General features: G+C 43.0%; 1 protein-coding gene across 1 annotated transcript in view; it reads left to right on the forward strand.

Moving 5' to 3' along the window:
- The first annotated feature begins 14,906 nt into the window (after positions 1-14,906).
- alox12 (arachidonate 12-lipoxygenase) overlaps positions 14,907-21,941 on the forward strand; it is a 49,313-nt gene continuing 42,278 nt past the window's right edge. The window contains 2 exon segments of the mRNA XM_072376723.1: positions 14,907-15,053; positions 19,486-19,687. Coding sequence (XP_072232824.1) covers positions 14,907-15,053; positions 19,486-19,687 — 349 coding nt within the window.

A 21,941-nucleotide genomic window follows, 5' to 3' on the forward strand; every position in this document is an offset into this window, starting at 1 on the left:
CTGTATTCCCCTCAGAGGCCATGGATTGTTGTCTGTTTTGTTTTTTACAGGTGTAGCAGCTGGTTGTCTGGTTTTTGTTTCTATTTTTGTTCTGTTTCCTCTTCTTTCCTCTTCTTCTTTCCTTGTCCCCCGGTCCGGTTCAGTTCGATTACATGTCATATATTGTCAACAGAAATAAATAAATGGGCATCAAGGGGAGCTTTACATTTATAAAACTTCCCTTGGCAAAGCAAATCTGTTTGGCATCAAAGGTATTCAGACTACAATTCTGCTGCCATAATGCTGAACAGGACAAGGGGGAGAAAAATAAAATAAAAATTGTCGTTTGTGCTGCTTTCTTTTCTGAGATATTAAGAATAATTTTTTAGGTCACCATCCCCCCATGTTGCTCCAAAACAAACCAGAGTGATCTACTTTTTTAGTGCTTCATTTGTGCAGGTTAAAGCCATTAAAACTGTTGTTTGTGCTGCTTTTATTTATGAGATATATGATTTTCTTTCAGGCCATCACTGACGAGCTAAATTGATTACGTCTATGGTCTGCACTGGACATCCCAAAGCAAGACGTTATTCCTTTTGTATTTTCCTTTTATCATGCAAGTTAAATTCTGTTATCCGCTGATGTAAAATGTGTGCCTTCTTATATTGTTTTTCACTTTATTTCTTAATAAACATTATGAAAAATATTTTTTTCTCATTTAAAGAAATGTGCTTCAGATGGCAATGTCAACTAAGTCACTAATATATTTACAATGTCATCAGGATTGGCTCCACCCATGCACTGACCCCCACTACAGCGACGGTTGAGCAGGAGTAATAAACAGTATTACTCTATTATATCCTTAGCATTTTTCCAACCCTCTGGGAAATTAGATTTTTGAACAAGGTAAGTAAATTAGTAATGCTGAGGATTTAGATAAAACACTGACTCAGCCCCAGATTAGCAGAGCCATTAGCATGGTCGTATCCCTTACATATATATATCTGTAAGTGCACAACTTCTTTTCGAAGTCCAGACTTTTTAAACAAAGATTCTGCAAGCCTTCTTCTTGCAGCTTTTACATTTATATTCAGTCATGGATGCTGAGGCACCATGACTCCACATCAGCAGACACCACAGGGCAGACACCACAGGGCTTGGAAATTCACAATACAAGTAGTAATAATGCAATATTGAAAATTGTGATTTTTTTGAAAATACTATAATTAAAATCCAGCATAAATGGGACAGGGTAGGGTTAGAAGACTAATTTAAACAGAAGTTTTGAGTTGTGATAGACACTGCTGGAATATCAATGTTTTGTGGCTTCTGGGACATTATATAGGCCGGAATGATATTGTGAATAATGTTAATCAAAGACTTTTTATTCTTTAACTAGATGCCTCGACAGCCATCCATAGACAGGGATTCCCTTTTTGCAGTTCTCTGCACTTGTAAAGAGGTTGTCTTTCTAAATGACAAACTAGCCACTACAGCTGGCACTATTTGGACAGAGTTAAGTCAGCAGCTGGAAAACAAAATGTCTCCAAAGGCCTTGTACACTTTTGTAAAGTTAAACAGGTACAACATCTGGTCATGATTTGAGATCAATGAGCAGGAAAGTGATCCTGACATCAGTGTGAGGACAGAGTTTGACTCTGGCTCCATTTCTCCTGGACAAGATTATTGCTCAGGTTTTCTGCTTGAAGTTCCCTTTGAAGAATGGATCAAATTTGTACCAGAAGTTTTCATCTTCTGGCAAAAGAGAATATACAACTTTGAAGCCTGTCACTTGGAGTCATGTAATTAACCATCTGACTTGGAAAAAGATCAAAAGCACATGTACATTTGGGTTCCAAAGAGCAAAGGTTTATCCAACTTTCACTAGCAAATACATAGATATTGAAGGCTTCTGTAAAGAGTGTCAAGGCCATGTTAAAATGACATGTGACAAAAAGCCAGCAGTCAACAGCCCAATGTTGCTCCAGTGTTCCATTGAAGACCCTGATATCTGCCTGCACACTGGCAAATCCAAGAGGTTCATGTCTGGAAACCTTTGTGCACAGATTTCAAAAGAGATGTGTGAGGGCAGGATGGAGCCAGCTGTATGGAGGACAGCAAAGGCATCAGATTTGATGGATATTGGAGATCCTGAGCCAAGTCACCTTCCAAATTTGGCCACCCTACAAAAAGCCAAGCAGGAGAGAAGAGATTCAGAATTAGGTGACAAAGATCCCGTTTTGTCTTTGCAGTTATTAAAATATAGCACACCTCACAGTGGTAGTATCAGAGACTATGGTGTGGACAAGTTCTTCTGCCACTATTGGAGTCCAACTCAGCTGCATATGTACAAGGCATTGTCCAAAACATGTCCCTCAGTTGTTTGCTTTGATGCAACTGGCTCAGTTGTGAGAAGACTGGTGAGACCAAATGGTACATCTGGCCACATCTTCCTATATCAAGGCATTCTGACAGGGGACAACTGCTCAGTTCCAGTTGTGCAAATGCTGTCAGAGAGACACAACATTAATGCAATTGCAACATGGCTGACAGAATGGCTTCGTACAGGTGCTGCTGCACCAGAGGAAGCTGTGAGTGACTTTTCTCTGGCTATTCTTGGTGCTCTAGTGAAGGACTTCACTCCTTACCCCGATCTGAAGACATACATCAACGAATGCTTCCGTGTGCTACTGGGGAACCAGTCTGCAAAACTTCCTCCTTGTTTTATCAGGGTTGATGTTGCACATTGCATAAAGATGATCTGCCAGTGGGAATTGGAATAACATATATTTCCTCCCTGAGATTGGTCCACACATAATAAGACTTGCCAGTTACTTACCACTTTGGACAGGAGTAATGCCCCCCTCTTCAAAAGCAGCAACCTAACAGCAAGCTCAGCCACTGTTGAAGTGTTTTACATTCAAAAATGTAAAACATGGCCTTTTTAAACATGAGAACTTACCCATTCGAGTTGATCGCTTTGTTTCTCGTCATCTTTCCCTCATTGAAGGAAAAAAGAGGATTTGTTCTGCAAAAAACGATGAGGAAACGTTTGGATCAGCAAATGTTACAGAAACCAGCTCTGCATCCATGACTCCCCACAGCGCTGAAGCCAAGAGAAAAATGGATTCTCATCATTTTGTGGAATCTGATGACACCACAAACATTCCTCCAATGGATGAAAACGTGGTTGAAAACTGGAGAGGACTAATTCTTCCACCCAAAAAAAGGATAAGGGACTTCATATCTCACTTCCTGCACTCCATGCAGATCCACCTTCTGGGGCAAAAAGAGTGAATGTGGGACTAATAAAAAATGGAAACCTGCATCAACCTATTAGAGTTGGGAAATAAACAATCTCTGTGCTGAACACGTGTGCATTTGATGCCTTTTGTCAGTGCTTATGCTGTGCTTTCTCTGACAGCTCAGCATTTCAAAACGTTGTCAGGGATGACAATGACAACCCAGTTTTGCAGCTGGTGAAAGCCATTGCTACAGATGGCGTGACCCCAAAAATATATATTCACAGAGGGCAGAGCTGCTTGGTGAGATGTATGAAAAGATCCAGTTGAGGTCTGGTGCTATTCAAATTGATGCCCTGTGCAATATCTCCACTGTAATTGGAAAAACAATGAGAAATTTACCTCTCAAAACACTGCTCTTCACAGTACTGCCAGCTAAACAAAAGAACAACAAGGGAAGTACTGTTTGTGTTTCCTGACATTTCTGTCCTGATGGACTCTGGCATGGCTCAGCAGGACACTTCAGTAGAAAATGGACTCGTCCTTCCAGACTCTCCCTGCCGTCGCCCACTACAGAATGAATCAGAATGTCCAGCTGAATTCAAAACAGGAGCCAGCACCTCAGGAAAAGTGCTCTGTGCAGGAACTGTCACGCACAGCTACAGGATTAGAGAAATAGCAAGGATTGACACTGACATTGCAAACACAACTCAATATCCTTTGAGTGAATTTCCCTCCATTGTGGCTCTCCAAGGAAAGACATTCAATTTAAGAGGAGTCATCTCTTTCAAAGGAAGCTTGACCAAAGGCTGTCTGGGACATTACACCACATACTGCCAGAGAGCTCCGTGTATGTGGGAGCTTTATGATGACCTGGCAAATGGAGTGAAGACAGTGTCTGAAAAGACAAAAAAACATCCACATGCAGCATTAAACACAGCAGATTGAGGACTGTTGCTGTGAAAGTTTGGGGAGAAAGTTTTGAGAACTGCAGATCAAAGGCAATAGTTTTATGCCATCGTTTAATATCCCTGACCAGAAAAAGGTATTTTCTTTTGTTGTGACCATATAGCTGCATGAAAAAAAAGATTATCAAAATGTTCAATTGTTAACATAAAGTTAATTTTCCAAATCACAAGTGTTTAATTCTTTGAAAGTCCATCCATCCATCCATCCATCATCTGCCGCTTATCCGAGGGTCGGGTCGCGGGGGCAGCAGCTTTAACAGAGAAACCCAGACGTCCCTGTCCCCGGCCACTTCCTCCAGCTCTTCCGGGGGGACCCCGAGGCGTTCCCAGGCCAGCCGAGAGACATAGTCTCTCCAACGTGTCCTGAGTCTTCCCCGGGGTCTCCTCTGCGGAGGAGCAGCGGTTCTACTCCGAGCCCCTCCCGGATGACTTCTCACCCTATCTCTAAGGGAGAGCCCAGACACCCTGCGGAGGAAACCCATTTTGGCCGCTTGTATTTGCGATCTTGTTCTTTCGGTCACTACCCACAGCTCGTGACCATAGGTGAGGATGGGAACGTAGATTGACCAGTAAATAGAGAGCTTCGCCTTCTGGCTCAGCTCCTTCTTCACAACGACGGGCCGGTGCAGAGCCCGCAACACTGCAGACGCTGCACCGATCCGCCCGTCAATCTCACGTTCCATTCGTCCCTCACTCGTGAACAAGACCCCGAGATACTTGAACTCCTCCACTTGGGGAAGGATCTCATTCCCGACCCAGAGAGAGCATTCCACCCTTTTCCGGCTGAGAACCATTGTCTCGGATTTGGAGGCGCTGATTCTCATCCCAGCCTTCACACTCGGCGGCGAATCACTCCAGTGAGAGCTGAAGGTCACGGCCTGACGACGCTAACAGAACCACATCATCCGCAAAAAGCAGAGACCCGATTCTGAGGTCGCCAAATCGGACACCCTCAACCAAACTCTGACACCGGTCATACAGAGACCGAACGGCCCCTATCAAGGGGTCCGGCACTCCATATTCCCGGAGTACCCCCCACAGGACTCCACGAGGAACACGGTCGAACGCTTTCTCCAAGTCCACAAAACACATGTAGACTGATTGGGCGAACTCCCATGCACCTTCCAGGATCCTGCCGAGGGTATAGAGCTGGTCCACTGTTCCACGGCCAGGACGAAAACCACACTGCACCTCCTGAATCCGAGGCTCGACTATCCGATGGATCCTCCTCTCCAGTACCCCTGAATAGACCTTACCAGGAAGGCTGTGGAGTGTGATACCCCTATAGTTGGAACACACCCTCTGTTTCCCCTTTTTAAAGAGGGGGACCACCACCCCGGTCTGCCAGTCCAGAGGCACTGTCCCCGATGTCCACGCGATGCTGCAGAGGCGTGTCAGCCAAGACAGCCCTGCAACATCCAGAGCCCTGAGAAACTCAGTACGGACCTCATCCACCCCCGGGGCCTTGCCGCCGAGGAGCTTTTTGACCACCTCGGCAACCTCAGCCCCAGAAATGGGAGGCCTCGCCTCCGAGCTCTCCGACTCTGCCTCCTCCGAGCACGTGTTGGTAGGATTGAGGAGGTCCTCGAAGTATTCCCCCCACCGACTCACAATGTCCCTAGTTGAGGCCAGCAAAGCCCCGTCCCCACCATACACAGTGTTGACTGTGAGTCGCTTCCCCACCCTGAGACGCCGGATGGTGGACCAGAATCTCTTGTCTGATGTCGTCCAGAAGTCGTTCTCCGTGGTCTCACCGAACTCCTCCCAGGCCCGAGTTTTTGCCTCAGCAACCGCCGAAGCCGCAGCCCACTTGACCTGTCGGTACCCATCAGCTGCTTCCAGAGTCTCACTGGCCAAAAAGGCCCGATAGGACTCCTTCTTCAGCTTGACGGCTTCCCTCACCACTGGTGTCCACCAGCGTGTTCGGGGTTGCCACCACGACAGGCGCCGACCATCTTACGGCCACAGCTCCGATCAGCCGCCTCGACAATGGAGTCACGGAACATGGCCCATTCGGACTCAATGTCCCCCACCTCCCCCGGGATATGGTTTAAGCTCTGCCGGAGGTGAGAGTTAAAGCTCCTCCTGACAGGGGATTCCTACAAACGTTGCCAGCAGACCCTCACAATACGTTTGGGCCTGCCAGGTCTGATCGGCATCCTCTCCCACCGAGCCAACTCACCACCAGGTGGTGATCAGTTGACAGCTCCGCCCCTCTCTTCACCCAAATGTCCAGAACATACGGCCGCAAGTCCGAAGATACAACCACAAAGTCGATCATCAAAGTGCGGCCAAGGGTGTCCTGGTGCCAAGTGCACATATGGACACCCTTATGCCTGAACATGGTGTTCGTTATAGACAGTCTGGCACAGTCCACAGTCCTAATTAATACTCAGTGCCAGTATTTAAAAGCTTTCAGTGAATGTTGTATTATATAAGTGTTCATAAATGCTCACAAGCTGCATTCTAAATATTTTTATTGAAACAAAGTTATGCTGAACATGAAACCAACCGACTTTTTTATCCAGTTTTTCTGTGTTGAGTTGAAGTGGGGTGAATATGCACTCTGTTAATGTTTATGATGCTGACAAGCTTGACTGCATTATCGCTGCAGAATTCCTTATTATTTCATGTGCTGGAGAGGAAAGGTACTATTTGAGTTTCAAAATATACAATATGGAATCGGGCAGATAAACAGTTTCTTTTACATAAAAGATAAAATATAAACAGGTAAGTTCTAAAGTGAACAGAAAATGCTTTACGGTATCAAAGACATACTTGGAGATTTTAAATTGAATACGCTTACAAAATTGTACAACAACATTTAGTCTAACATCAGTTGGCTTACATGGGAGAAAAAAACTACTGGCTCATTTTGTCTGCAGAGAGTAAAAGGAGTAGTTTCTTATCTATTATATTATATTCTGTTGTACTTTATCAGTGTAATTTATTATTTCTCAGCATAACCAAAGTTATTTTAATTTGGAAAGAAAAGATTTAAGCAGGAGGAACTGGATTTTCTCATTTTCAACTTTGTTTCAGGGTAAATATAGAGATGAATGATAAATGGTCAGAAGTCATACTGTATATTTCATGCCTGGCTAATATCCTGCCATGTATCTACTGTATCATCTTCTCATTTGTATGAATTTGGTTAATACTTTTGGTGAGAGATAACAAAACATAACCAGGAAACATACTAAAATCTGCATGGCCTTCAGAGTATGTGACAGCTACATCGTTTATTTATTTAATTGTTTGTTTTTTAATTGTAGATATTTGCTGGGGAAAGAGGCAACCTTTCCCTAAGACATCAGCATGTTCATCTTAAATAAACTCAAAGGTTGTGATGAGAGTTTTGGGGGTCTGTCCTTTGTTAGCAGCTTGTGATGTCATATTCAAAGGGAATGATCATGATCATATGGAATTATTCACTGACTATGGTCCTACTATGGTTTTTCTTTACACAGAAATAATCTGTTTGAAGAGTTTCAGTCAGGATTCAGAGTGCATCATAGCACAGAAACAGCACTGGTGAAAGTTACCAATGATCTCCTCTTAGCCTCTGATAGCGGACTTGTTTCTGTGCTTGTCCTGTTGAATCTCAGTGCTGCATTTGATACGATCGATCACAGCATTCTGTTACAGACACTTGAACATGTTATTGGGATTAAAGGAACTGCATTAGGCTGGTTTAAGTCATATTTATCTGATAGATTCCAGTTTGTTCTTGTAAATGAAGAATCTTCCTCACACTTTGGAGTAAGTCATGGAGTTCCTCAGGGTTCTGTGCTTGGACCAATTCTTGCTTCCATTAGGTAACATTATTAGACAGCATGGCATAAATTTCCATTGTTATGCTGATGATCCTCAGCTGTACTTACCTATGAAACCAGATGAAACCAATAGGTTGGTCAGACTACAAGCCTGTCTTAAAGACATAAAGACCTGGATGACTCAGAACTGTCTGCTTTAAATTCAGAAAAAACTGAAGTTGTTCTCTTTGGACATGAGCGCTTCAGGGAGAAATTGTCTCGTTATATAGTTACTCTAGATGGTATTTCCTTGGCTTCTAGTTCTACAGTGAGGAACCTTGGAGTTATTTTTTAGCAGAATTTATCATTTGACGCACATATAAAACTGGTTTCTAGAACTGCCTTCTTTCACCTTCGTAATATTGCTAAAATCAGGAACATGCTGTCTCAGGGTGATGCAGAGAAACTAGTTCATGCATTTGTTACTTCAAGATTGGACTACTGTAATTCCTTATTATTGGGCTGTCCCACATATTCTCTGAAAAGCCTCCAGCTGATCCAAAATGCTGCAGCCAGAGTTCTGATGAGAACTAACAGGAGAGATCATGTTTCTCCAGTTTTAGCTTCTCTTCATTGGCTCCCTGTTAAATTCAGAATAGAATTTAAGATTCTTCTTCTCACATATAAAGCTCTTAATGACCGAGCTCCATCATATCTTAAAGATCTCATTGTAAGATATTTTCCTAACAGAGCACTTCGCTCCCAAACTTCAGGTTTACTTGTTGTTCCCAGAGTTTCGAAAAGTAAAATGGGAGGTAGAGCCTTCAGTTATCAGACCCCTCTCTTGTGGAATAAGCTGCCAGTAAATGTCCGGGAAGCAGACACCCTTTCCACTTTTAAGATTAGGCTTAAAACTTTCCTTTTTGATAAAGCTTATAGTTAGGGATGGCTCAGGTAATTCTGAAACATCCCATAGTTAAGCTGCTATAGGCTTAGACTGCTGAGGGACCTCATCTGTCACACCTTTCCTCACTTTGCTCTCTTTTTCCCCCTGTTTAATTTCTAATTTTATTTTATGTACATGTGACATTATTGTGGTTATTAACTTGTGTTTCCCTGTTCCAAGAGATATCCTTTGAATGGCGTTACAGTGTTTTTCCCCCCTCTTTTCCCTCTTTTCTGTCTTCTCAAACCCCAGCTGGTCATTGGAATTCAATTCATTGTAATCATAATCCAATTCATTCATATAGAGCCAATTAAAAAATGAATATCCTAGCTAAGGAAACCAACAGATTGCACCGAAACTGGTCTTCAGTCCAATCTCCCGTCCTGAGCGTGCCTGTGGCGACTGTGGAAAGGAACGACTCCCTTTTAACAGGAAGAAACCTCTGGCAGAACCAGACTCAGGAAGGGTGGCCATCCGCCTCGACCAGCTGGGGTTTGAGAAGAAAGAAAAGAGGGGGGAAAAAACACCATAACACCACTGAAAGGATACCTGTTGGAACAGGGAAACACAACTTAATAACCACAATAATGTCACATGTACATAATATCATTTATTTAGAAATTAAACATGGGGAAAAAGAGAGCAAAGTGAGGAAAGGTGTGACAGATGAGGCCCCACAGCAGTGTAAGCTGATAGCAACAAGTAAACCGTTTGCAGTTTGGGAGCGAAGTGCACAGTCAACACTGTGTATGGTTTTGTTGACCTCAACTAGGGACGTTGTGAGTCGGTGGGGGGAGTACTTCGAGGACATCCTCAATCCTACCAACACGTGCTCGGAGGAGGCAGAGTCAGAGAGCTCGGAGGCGGGGCCTCCCATTTCTGGGGCTGAGGTTGCCGAGGTGGTCAAAAAGCTCCTCGGCGGCAAGGCCCCTGGGGTGGATGAGGTTGAACTCCTTCAGGGCTGCCCTTTGTCACCGATTCTGTTCCTAACATTTATGGACAGAATTTCTAGGCGGAGCCAGGGAGTTGAGGGTGTCCGATTTGGCGACCTCAGAATCGGGTCTCTGCTTTTTGCGGATGATGTAGTTCTGTTCTCTCTGGAGCGATTCGCAGCCAAGTGTGAAGCGGCTGGGATGAGAATCAGCGCCTCCAAATCCGAGACTATGGTTCTCAGCCGGAAGAGGGTGGAATGCTCTCTCTGGGTTGGAAATGAGATCCTTCCCCAAGTGGAGGAGTTCAAGCATCTCGGGGTCTCTTTCACAGGCGGATCGGTGTGGCGTCTGCAGTGTTGCGGGCTCTGCACCGACCCGTCGTTGTGAAGAAGGAGCTGAGTCAGAAGGCAAAGCTCTCTATTTACTGGTCAATCTACGTTCCCATCCTCACCTCTGGTAACGAGTTGTGGGTCGTGACCGAAAGAACGAGACTACGAATACAAGCGGCCGAAATGGTTTTCCTCCGTAGGGTATCTGGGCTCTCCCTTAGAGATAGGGTGAGAAGGTCAGTCATCCGGGAGGGGCTCGGAGTAGAACCGCTGCTCCTCCGCATTGAGAGGAGTCAGATGAGGTGGCTCGGGCATCTGGTTAGGATGGCCCCTGGACGTCTCCCTGGTGAGGTGTTCCGGGCATGTCCCACTGGGAGGAGACACCGGGGAAGACCCAGGATACGTTGGAGAGACTATGTCTCTCGGCTGGCCTGGGAACGCCTCGGGGTCCCCCCGGAAGAGCTGGAGGAAGTGGCCGGGGACAGGGACGTCTGGGTTTCTCTGTTAAAGCTGCTGCCCCTGCGACCCGACCCCCGGATAAGCGGTAGATGATGGATGGATGGATGGATGGAGCTCGGTCATTAAGAGCTTTATATGTGAGAAGAAGAATCTTAAATTCTATTCTGAATTTAACAGGGAGCCAATGAAGAGAAGCTAAAACTGGAGAAACATGATCTTTCCTGTTAGTTCTCATCAGAACTGTGGCTGCAGCATTTTGGATCAGCTGGAGGCTTTTCAGAGAATATGTGGGACAGCCCAATAATAAAGAATTACAGTAGTCCAATCTTGAAGTAACAAATGCATGAACTAGTTTCTCTGCATCACCCTGAGACAGGATGTTCCTGATTTTAGCAATATTACGAAGGTGAAAGAAGGCATTCCCAGAAACCAGTTTTATATGTGCGTCAAATGATAAATTCTGCTCAAAAATAACTCCAAGGTTCCTCACTGTAGAACTAGAAGCCAAGGAAATACCATCTAGAGTAACTATATAACTAGACAATTTCTCCCTGAAGCGCTCAGGTCCAAAGAGAACAACTTCAGTTTTGTCTGAATTTAAAAGCAGACAGTTCTGAGTCATCGAGGTCTTTATGTCTTTAAGACAGGTTTGTAGTCTGACCAAGCTATTGGTTTCATCTGGTTTCATGGATAAGTACAGCTGAGTATCATCAGCATAACAATGGAAATTTATGCCATGCTGTCTAATAATGTTACCTAATGGAAGCATGTACAAAGTAAAAAGAATCGGTCCAAGCACAGAACCCTGAGGAACTCCATGACTTACTCCAATGTGTGAGGAAGATTCTTCATTTACAAGAACAAACTGGAATCTATCAGATAAATATGACTTAAACCAGCCTAATGCATTCCTTTAATCCCAATAACATGTTCAAGTCTCTGTAACAGAATGCTGTGATCGATCGTATCAAATGCAGCACTGAGATCCAACAGGACAAGCACAGAAACAAGTCTGCTAACAGAGGCTCAACAGAGCTCCGTCTCTTTGTCAGCCTGGCTACAGAACTGAAAAGAAACCTGGGATTATCATTTTTCTCTTCATCAATGATCAATAATAAGGGATTCTAGTTTTACGAAGGGCTTTCTTATACATTATTAGACTATCATTAATAACTGAGATTCTTCTAAATTAGTGAGATGCCATCTTCTTTTCAACTTTCGTGCAGTTTACTTTAAAACATGCAGCTGTGAAATATACCAAGGAGGCAGTCTCTTTTGACCGATTACCTTCTTTTTCAGAGGGGCAACACTGACTAATGTTGTACGCATTTAAGCTCTGGTGCTGTCAGTGAGACAATCAATACTGTTCATTCTTCACTCTAATGCCACGTATCAGCACATGGTCAAGGGTATGATTAAGACAATGAAAAGGTTTGTGAACACTGTAAAAAATGCAGTCTAATAATAAGAGTCTAATATAGAATTAAAGTTAATATTTAGGCTGTCATTTTCAACATCTACATGAAAAGAGCTCAAACAAATCTTGGGTCTCGGACTGATTAGTAACCCTGATCTGAAGATAGCTGCCACTCCTCCTCCTCTGCCTGTGGTTCGAGGAACGTGAACATTTAAATAGTCAGAGGGAGTTGATTCATTAATACTAACATGATCCTCCTGCTGCAGCCAGGTTTCTGTAAGACAAAATATGTTAATATGATTTAACATTAAGCAAACCATATTTAATAGTTTTAGTTCAGTTAAATTTTTTGTCTTCATTTTCTTTTAGGTTTTCTGGATTTGCTCCTCTTGTGTTGATTGATTTATTTAATGTGGGTGGTGTGGGAGCAGATACAGTCATTATGGGGTTTTGGGGGGTAGCCGTAGGGGGGAAGCCGCAGAGAAGTGTGTAAGACAACAACTCTGCATCCTGGTCTCAACCTTGGGTTGTCATGTTTTTGGATGACCAATAAATTCGTCCATATTTCTAGAAATGAGAGCCGCTCCTTCCAAAGTGGGATGGATGCATCTCCTCATCAGACCAGATTTTCTCCAGAAAGATTGGCAGTTATCTACGTAGCCCACGTTGTTTGCTAGACACCATCTAGACAACCAGCAGTTCAAGGAGGACATGCGACTAAACATGTCATCATGTCAGAAAACTGCAGAGTACATGTTCAACTATTTTTTTTGCTCTGTCCAGGCTTCCATCAGTCTGATCCTCTTTCCTCTTAAAGGTTGTGATCCTCACATTGTTCTGCTGGAGCTTGCTCTCTAACTGTTTTCTGTTTACCCCATTGCTCTCTCCCTATTTTTTTCAAAATTCTTTTGACAGACTTTAATAACTCCCTTTCTCCCTTTCTTAAGGCTTTCTTTTTGACATTCAGCAAGTCACTGGTGATCCAGGGTTTTTGTTTTTGCTGTCCTTATGGGAATAATACTATCCATACAAAAGTTAATGTGATATGTAACACAAAAAGTCATGGCACTAATATCATCTCCATGTGGCTCACAAAGTGTATTCCGGTCTGTGGACTCAAACCATCCCCTCAGATCACAGAATCCTTAGACCACAAATCCCTAGTATGAAAAATAGCTGGAGGTGAGGAGAGGCAGATTGAGGTTTAACCCTCTGTGGTGCAGCGTATGATTGGACATTTTTAATATTTTGAGTTTACCTTTATATTTCACCTTTAAAACCTCTTTACCTTGCCTTGTTAGTGTAATTTTTCCCAGCACATTGTGATATTACAGTTGTTTTTTCATTTTGACATACTGTATTGAAGACATTAGACCTAAAATCACACAAAAAAACAGAAAAGAAAGAGTAGATTTTTTTTTTACCATTTCTTCCTGCACCAAACATGACGACAATTTTAGGGGAAAAGCATGGCGCAAATTATTCATAATACATAGTTTTTCCCATTCACCCATTCTCAGCCTCGACCGGTCGTACAGGCCACCTCCGCAACATATTCTCTGTGGCCTGCGCTTCAACATTTGCAATATAAGCATTTGTTCTTCAATACTGATGAGCTCCAACTGCAAATACAGCTGCTCCACCTCGGTTGTCTGTGTTAACTGCGTTATGTGCGAGGCGACCAGGTATTCTGTGTAACCCCACTCCCAATCCCACTTCCCCAAATGTTGTGTTGTTTTTAGGTAATTGCTGCAGGGATGCTGCTAACCTATGTGGGCAGGCGGTGTGGCTGGTTGGATAATTGCCTCTACCGCTAGGCAATCACAACAGAGGAGCCACTTTGAAATGGAGGTTGTCTCGGGCCTTCCGCCGCTCTTGACTCTTGATTTTGCTGCACATGATTGCTGCTATCCTTGTCTCTTTTGGTGCTCTTTCAGAGACATATTTGTTCAGGTAGGTGTGGGAGGTTTTGGGACTAGGTAAGTTGGGGTATCCTTTACATTGTTTGCACTCACGTAGCTGATAATTGTTATTGCACTAGGTTTATTGGTTGTGCCACCACTGTACTGTTTTGGAGGGTCTTTTGTTTGACAAGTCAGTTAGGTATTTTGTTTAGTTTATTTCTTTAGAGATAGCTCAGACAGGCCTTCTTTTGTTATGTTAATCTATTTTATTTGGCACAATCACTTTTTCCCATCCTCCCTCCCACTTTGGAGTGTTTTTTTGTTACAATAAACTTCATTTGTTCAGTTCAACTGAGACTCGTTTGATTTACTGGTTGTCGTGTTTTTGTCTGACAACTGGTTTCACCAAGGGGACGTAACAACTGTGACCGGACGAAAAAGCAAGGATTCGGCTATAACCCCTGAAACCACACAAACGCTAAGCCACACCTCCCTAGTGACATGGTGAATTGCAGAACAACATGTTCCCTCGACGCAGCAACGTTATCCCTCGATAACAACGTTGACGACATTATGGAGAAGTATAAACTAAGAATTACAGACTGTTGTTAAAAGAAGAGGGGATGCTACACAGTGGGAAACATGGATCTGTCCAAACGTTTTTGTGACATGTTGTCGCCATTAAATTGAAGCTGAACTAAGATTTTATTTGAAACTAAAATGACTGAATGTTCAAATGTTACTTTTTTTTTTTTTACCTATCGTGATCTTTACACTACATTTTGAATCCATTTGGAACATATGACTGTGGCAGCTGATCTATGTGATTTAACAAAAAGAATACTTATATAAAAAAATGTTTCTTCTCAACGTGAGCAATGTTTCCAGCCTTCGAATGGCCTCATTTCAGTTGTTCCCTTATTAAGAGGATGTGTGTGTGTGTCTCTGTGTGTTTGTTTGTGTGTGCATCATCAGATGGAAGTATACAGTGTAACAGTAGCAACTGGTACATCAGAGTATTCAGGCACCAACAACTACATCTTTCTGACTCTGGTTGGAGAGAAAGGAGAAAGTGAACGCACCCTGCTGGACAATCCTGGATTGGATTTCTGCAGAGGAGCAGTAAGTGTCTAAATGTCTAAATCATCCTGACAGCATCAAATATTTTTTCTACAGAAAAAAGAATGCAGAAAGTTTTCTTTAGAGTCAGATTTCAGCATGCCAAATAAACACAAAGCATATCTTGCCATTATCAGATTAGCTAAATTGCATCATTCATCCATCCATCCATCATCTACCACTTCTCTGGGGATCGGGTCGCGGGAGCAGCAGCTTGAGCAGAGAAACCCAGACGTCTCTGTCCCCGGCCACTTCCTCCAGCTCTTCCGGGGGGACACTGAGGCTTTCCCAGACTAACCTAGAGAGCAATAGTCTCTCCAACGTGTCCTGGGTCTTTCCCGGCGTCTCCTTCCAGTGGGACGTGCCTGGAACAACTCACCAGGGAGGCGTCCAGGAGGCATCCTTACCAGATGCCCAAGTCACCTCTTCTGGCTCTTCTCAATGCGTAGGAGCAGTGGTTCTACTCCGAGCCCCTCCCGGATGACTGAGCTTCTCACCATATCTCTAAGGGACAGCCCAGACACCCTGGGAGGAAGCCCATTTGGGCCGCTTGAATTTGCAATCTCGTTCTTTCGGTCACTACCCACAGCTCGTGACCATAGGTGAGGATGGGAACGTAGATTGACCAGTAAATAGAGAGCTTCGCCTTCGCTCCTTCTTCACAACGACGGGTCGGTGCAGAGCCCGCAACACTGCGAACGCCACACTGATCCACCTGTCAATCTCCCGCTCCATTCGTCCCTCACTTGTGAACAAGACCCTGAGATATTTGAACTCCTCCACTTGGGCAAGGATCTCGTTCCCGACCCGAAAAGGGCAGTCCACCTTTTTCCGGCTGAGGATCACTGTCTCGAATTTAGGGGTGCTGATTCTCATCCCAGCCACTTCACACTCGGCTGCGAACCGCTCCAGTGAGAGCTGAAGGTCACAGCCCGACGACGCTAGCAGAACCACGTCATCCGCAAAAAACAGAGACCCGATTCTGAGGTCGCCAAATGGGACCCCCTAAATGCCCTGGCTGCATCTAGAAATTCTGTCCATTAAAATTATGAACAGAATTGGTGATAAAGGGCAGCCCAGACGGAGTCCCCCCGAGGAACACGGTCGAACGTCTTTTCCAAGTCCACAAAACACATATAGACTGGTTCAACTATCCGATGGGTCCTCCTTTCCAGTACCCTCAAATAGACCTTACTAGGGAGGCTGAGGAGTGTGATCCCCCTGTAGCTGGAACACACCCTCCGGTCCCCCTTTTTAAAGAGGGGGACCACCACCCCGATCTGCCAATCCAGAGGCACTGTCCCCAATGTCCACGCGATGATGCAGAGGCGTGTCAACCAAGACAGCCCTACAACATCCAGAGCCCTGAGAAACTCAAGACGGACCTCATCCACCTCTGGGTTCTTGCCACCGAGGAGCTTTTTGACCACCATGGCAACCTCAACCCCAGAAATGGGAGGCCCCATCTCCGTGCTCTCCGACTCTGCTTCCTCTGAAGGTGTGTCGGTAGGATTAAGGAGGTCCTCGAAGTATTCCCCCCACCGACTTACAACATCCCTAGTTGAGGTCAGCAGAGCCCGTCCCCACCATACACAGTGTTGATGGTGCACCGCTGAACATAATTTCAGTTCTTGTATGTTTGGCAAGATACACTAAGAGGTCACGGGGGTCGTTGCTCAACAATGCCATCTGGGGGAGTTTCACCCCTAGGAAATTACTATAGTAAATAACAGACAGGCACAAATAAACCCCACAGGGCAAGAGACGATGGGTGTAAATTAAACAATTTATTGACTCAAAATTAAGTAAATTGTACAAAAAAGAAAAGGAAAAACAGATGTTGCATACCATAACCATAAGAGACTCAATTAAAAGTAGTACTAGGCAGAAAAACAGGGAAAGTGAAGACAGAGCTGGTGCTTACCAAGCAGCAGGGGAAAAAAATCTAACAAAAAGGGTCCTTCAAGAAAACACCCATGCCTCTGCCCTCACACTGTAAGATAAGACCATCACCAGGACTGAACTGCCGCCGGAAGCCCCCAGCACCTGTTCAATAAATAAAAGAAACCAAAGTTAAATATGCCTAAAATACTGTGTGGCTGTGATATGTTCAAAAGAAACAATTCACAAAACCAACTAAACAAAAGACAAAACACAAAGAAAGACACAACACAAACTGCAACAAGCAGAGATTGTGTAACAAGTAAAAAACATCGACCATCAGGCTTCTGAATCATGCACTTATGGACAATAACCTACCTACCTGCAATATTTGCACATGGCATTTACACACGCATCTGTCCTATTTGCACACTGATCTTTTGTTCCATATTTTGCACTTTATATTTATAATATTTCCTCTTTAAAAAAAAAATTTAATTGTGTGGTGTGTTGAAAAGAAGTATGATGATGAACACTTAGAGCAGACACGTTTTTCCTCTAAGAAGCCATGTAATTCTCATAGGTAGGAGGGTTGGAAGGGGTTGGATGGGTCAGTAAAATGTGTTACTTTCAATTAGTTATATTCTGTTAATAATACAATAACACTTTTTCCATTATGTGTCTTCCTGATTGGGTTTAACATTAGTTAGTTGATAGATCACAGTTCGGGCTAAAATGTATCATTTTTAAAACAGAACCAAAACTGTCTCGCTCATAAAAGGTATTTTCAAAGTTCACATGCAGTTCCTCCCATAACCGCTGTATATTCTGTAACTGTAATCGTAAGCTATTTTGGCATGCATGAACAATAACCACTTGTGGGCGTATTTGGGTGGAGAACAGTCCTGTGGTGCCCCTATCCTTCACAACCTCTGACATGCAGAAACCATGATCTGCCCATCATGTCATCAGTGGGATTATAATGTATACTAATGCAAATGGAGAGGAAAAGGAATACATTTGCATTTTTTTAAAAAGTGTATGACATCTCTATATACTCAAACTGGGCATTTGTCAATTAAACTGGGAAATCTTGAAAAAATATCACAGCCTCTAAAAGAGATGAAAAGCCAAACAGGATAAAAACATATTCTTATTCTCATATAGTTTTAGGAACTCAATGGATTTTCTCCAAATGCAACATTCCAGTGCACTTTAAACACAATACCTCAGACAAAATCCGGTTCACCCAAAGGTTAGAAATATACTTGCTTTTTAACCTTCAGCTCACAAAGGCAAACAGTTCTGTAGTTAGCCTGATTATTAGAGTCGTAACTCTAACCCCAAGATTCCACAAGTTGTTAGTATTTGCCTGTTATCAGAACAGAAAAAGCAGCAGCTCAGGTATCATAGATAGTATTCAAGGCTCGAAATCATTGGACATCAATTCACATTCTCCCCCACAGTGCTCCTACCGGTCAAGTAAATATTGTAGCTTGTGTACAAAGCAAATTATTCATGAGCACAATGGATACTCCAAATAACTGCAGGATATGCAAAGCAGTCATCATAACTGTGACAGTATGAGCAACTACATTCTTTCCCCAAGGATCAGAAATTTAAACACAATCTGAGCAATGCTGTGTGTGCAGTTCATTGCTGTAAGGACTGTATGGACTTTCTATATAGAGTCAAAACAACCACTCCTGAACACATGGCACAACAGAGGAGAGCCCAGTCATCAGGTCAGAACTCAGCAGTTTATATGCAGCTCAAAGTTAGAGGACACTCTTGAGGACAGTAATATCCACAGTCTGTAGAGGATGCACAATTAAATGACAAATGTGCCAAAGATTTGAGAAAAAAAGACATCCTTGTTAAAGAGGAAACCATTATTAAACAAAGGTGGTGACTTTTACATCACCCATCAAACACTTAAAATGTAGCCTTGACTTTTCACCCCAGACAGTTTCACAACCATTCCCTCCTTAGATAATGTGATCAAAACATCTGACATGTTGGCCAGGTAGATAAACAACTCACAGCTGATGACAACCCAAATGATCCACAAAATGGTCAAGTGGGTCAGTGACAGACAAATGACCTCAACGACTCAAGTGTGAATGTCCCCACAAGAGCTTAAACATCCTATGAAACCACAAAAAAGAACATTTAAATACAAAGGATTATTATGAAATGGATTGCTGAGAGTCTGGAGTTGATTATTTATTCAAATACATGAGTAATCTGAAAAAATCTGAGTTTCAAACTTTTTAATTGTCTCAGAATTTATATGCGAGTTTCAGGCATCAACAGTTCCATTCTGGCCCACTAGAAAATATTGTACTGCATGAAAGAGTCCATGTTTTACAGATGGATGCCATGGATGCTGCCATTAAATACATTTAGAGAGAGGAGACACAAATCCTGCAGTCCATGTTAATGACGCTATTAGTTGTTGTTGTAGTAATTGCAGTAATCTGAAATGACGCTTGCATTTCTTTCTTTTTGTTTTTATCTCTGTAACCCTTTTCTGTCCTTCTATTTATTTCAGGTAGATCAGTACAAAGTGACCAGCTATTCGCCTTTAGGTTCCCTATTACTGGTCAGGCTGGAGAAAGAAAGGTATTGGGTCGAAGATAACTGGTTTTGTCGCTATGTCATGGTGGAGCCTCCAGATGGAGAAAAAGTGCTGACTTTCCCTTGTTACCGCTGGCTTATTGGAGACACCAAGGTGGAGATAAGAGAGGGCACAGGTAGGAGATAGTTCAGGCATTCACAATACATTTCCAGTGCTCAACTGTCTCGATTAGAACCTTTGTAATAAACCCCAAACTGATTCATCAAACACAACTCTTACACCGAATTAGTGGATAACATGATGTAAAGCAAATTTCTTTTCAAAGTAATTTTTGTCATCCTGTTGTAACAAAAACACTTTTCTGTCTATTCAGCCTGAAATAATTCCTGACATTACAATATTTGTGCATGACAGCTAGTTTATAGTTTAGATTAATTAAAAATGTGATTTAGGATAAAATGTGAATGAAGTTAGATACTGCCGCCTGTAATTGTTCATTTATTATGTGTGTAATTTATAGTACATTTAGTGTGACCACATTCATTTGTAAATTGTGATAACATTTGTCAGCGTTCAGGTTTCAGCTTTCTACAATTTCAGCTGAATATCATAAATATGTAGTTATTGTCATTGTCCTTGGAAGAGATGATCCATACTTTAATGCTTGGTCAGAGCATGCCTCCAGCAACCTCTGTATTAATGTGAGTGAGAGATATAATTGGAGTCATGCCAGCTAGGATGTTTCCCGGATTAACAAGATCTGCATTAGGTGTTGTGGGCCTAGGACATGCTGATGACAAATGAGCAACTGGAACGAGACATTCCTGAACAAGAGTGCAGAATCTGACATGTTGGAATGCTACTATTGCAGCAATCCAAGTGAGAAGGAATATATGCAAAATATGTGGGACCAAGGGATTCTTTGAAACACAATATCTAAGCTAACAAAGAAATTACTTGTAACCCAATGTTCTTAGGTACGGAAATAGAATTTGATATCATAATTAGAGATACAACAAAGATGCCGTGGCAAGAAGGAGCCTTGACGACAGGTCATTATTCCCACCATCTGAGAATGGGTACCAAGCCTTATTACAAATCCCTGATAACCTCAACACTAGAGCAGCTGACCTTAGTTGGAAGATAATGGATATCCTCGATACTTGGAGACTGAATAGTCCTTTGTAAAAGCTAAGTACCTTCTGAAAGCCTGCCTGATGATGTGAAATCAACAATATATACTATACCTACTGGGAGTAGAGTCATAGAGACCAATAAGCTTATGTGCACCACAGCAGCAGTGATCCTAGAGATGCTTGATTAAGAGATGAACAACACAAGAAGCAGTAAGGGGCAGTATCCCCCATGGAGGAAAAGGTTGGAGATAAAGATAAAGGCAACACGGAGGGAGTATAACCACCTATCAGAGTTCCAGCATTGTGCAATAAAAATAAATGATTAGCCATGTAATACAATATATTGTCCATATCAGAGGTGCTGGAGACTGCCAAACAAAACTCACATCTCTGGCTACCCATCTGAGAAGATACACAAGAGAAGCTGAAGCAAGGAGGAATAAATGGGATGTTCTTCATTGAACCATTCAAAGTGTATTTTCAATGGCAGAATAATAAGGTGATAATAGACCCGCCCAGGGTTGAGACTGAACAATACTGGAAACATATATGCCCAATAATCAATGGCTAATGGATCTGACAGCTGACCACAACAATCTTCCAAAACAGGACCCCACAGTGGTAGATATCCAAGAGAGAGTCTCAAGTAAGACGAGCTGGACTCCTGAAGTCCCTGACATATTACAAACCTACTAGTGTAAGAGGCTAACTACAGTTCATGAATGCCTTGCAACACAAATTAATCTGCTGCTAGATACGAGTATTCACCTAGACTGCTTCACCCAAGGTTGAATAGTCTTGATCATGAAAGATCCAAAGAGGGGAGAGACTCAATCCAACTACCAGCTAATAAGCTGCATTTAGTATTTAGTGACATGAAAGCTCCTGTCAGGTATCATAGCAGATAAGATGAGAAGGCACATGGCTCACCTCAGCAGAGGTCAGAGGAGAATTAACCTCTTTAGGAACTAAACCCCACCTTCTGATCGACAGAACTGTTACTCGAGAGTGAAAGATCAGACATACAAATCTGTGTACTCCCTGGACTGCTCACAAGAAAGCCTTCAACTCAGTGTTACACACATGGACACTGGAATGCCTGGAACATCAACAGATCATTAAGAGCCTTCATTAAGAATTAATGATTGGAATCCTGGAGGCCATTTCCAAATCAGTTACACAATTTATCATAAAATGCAATATGTACCAAGGAGATGCTCTGTCCATGCAGCTGTTATGCCTAGGTCTGAACCCCATTAGCCACATCATCACAAAAAGTATTTATGGATACTG

This window comes from Leuresthes tenuis, unplaced genomic scaffold (genome assembly GCF_036924035.1).
Source record: "Leuresthes tenuis unplaced genomic scaffold, fLeuTen1.0.hap1 SCAF_22, whole genome shotgun sequence".
Taxonomy (NCBI): Eukaryota; Metazoa; Chordata; class Actinopteri; order Atheriniformes; family Atherinopsidae; genus Leuresthes; species Leuresthes tenuis.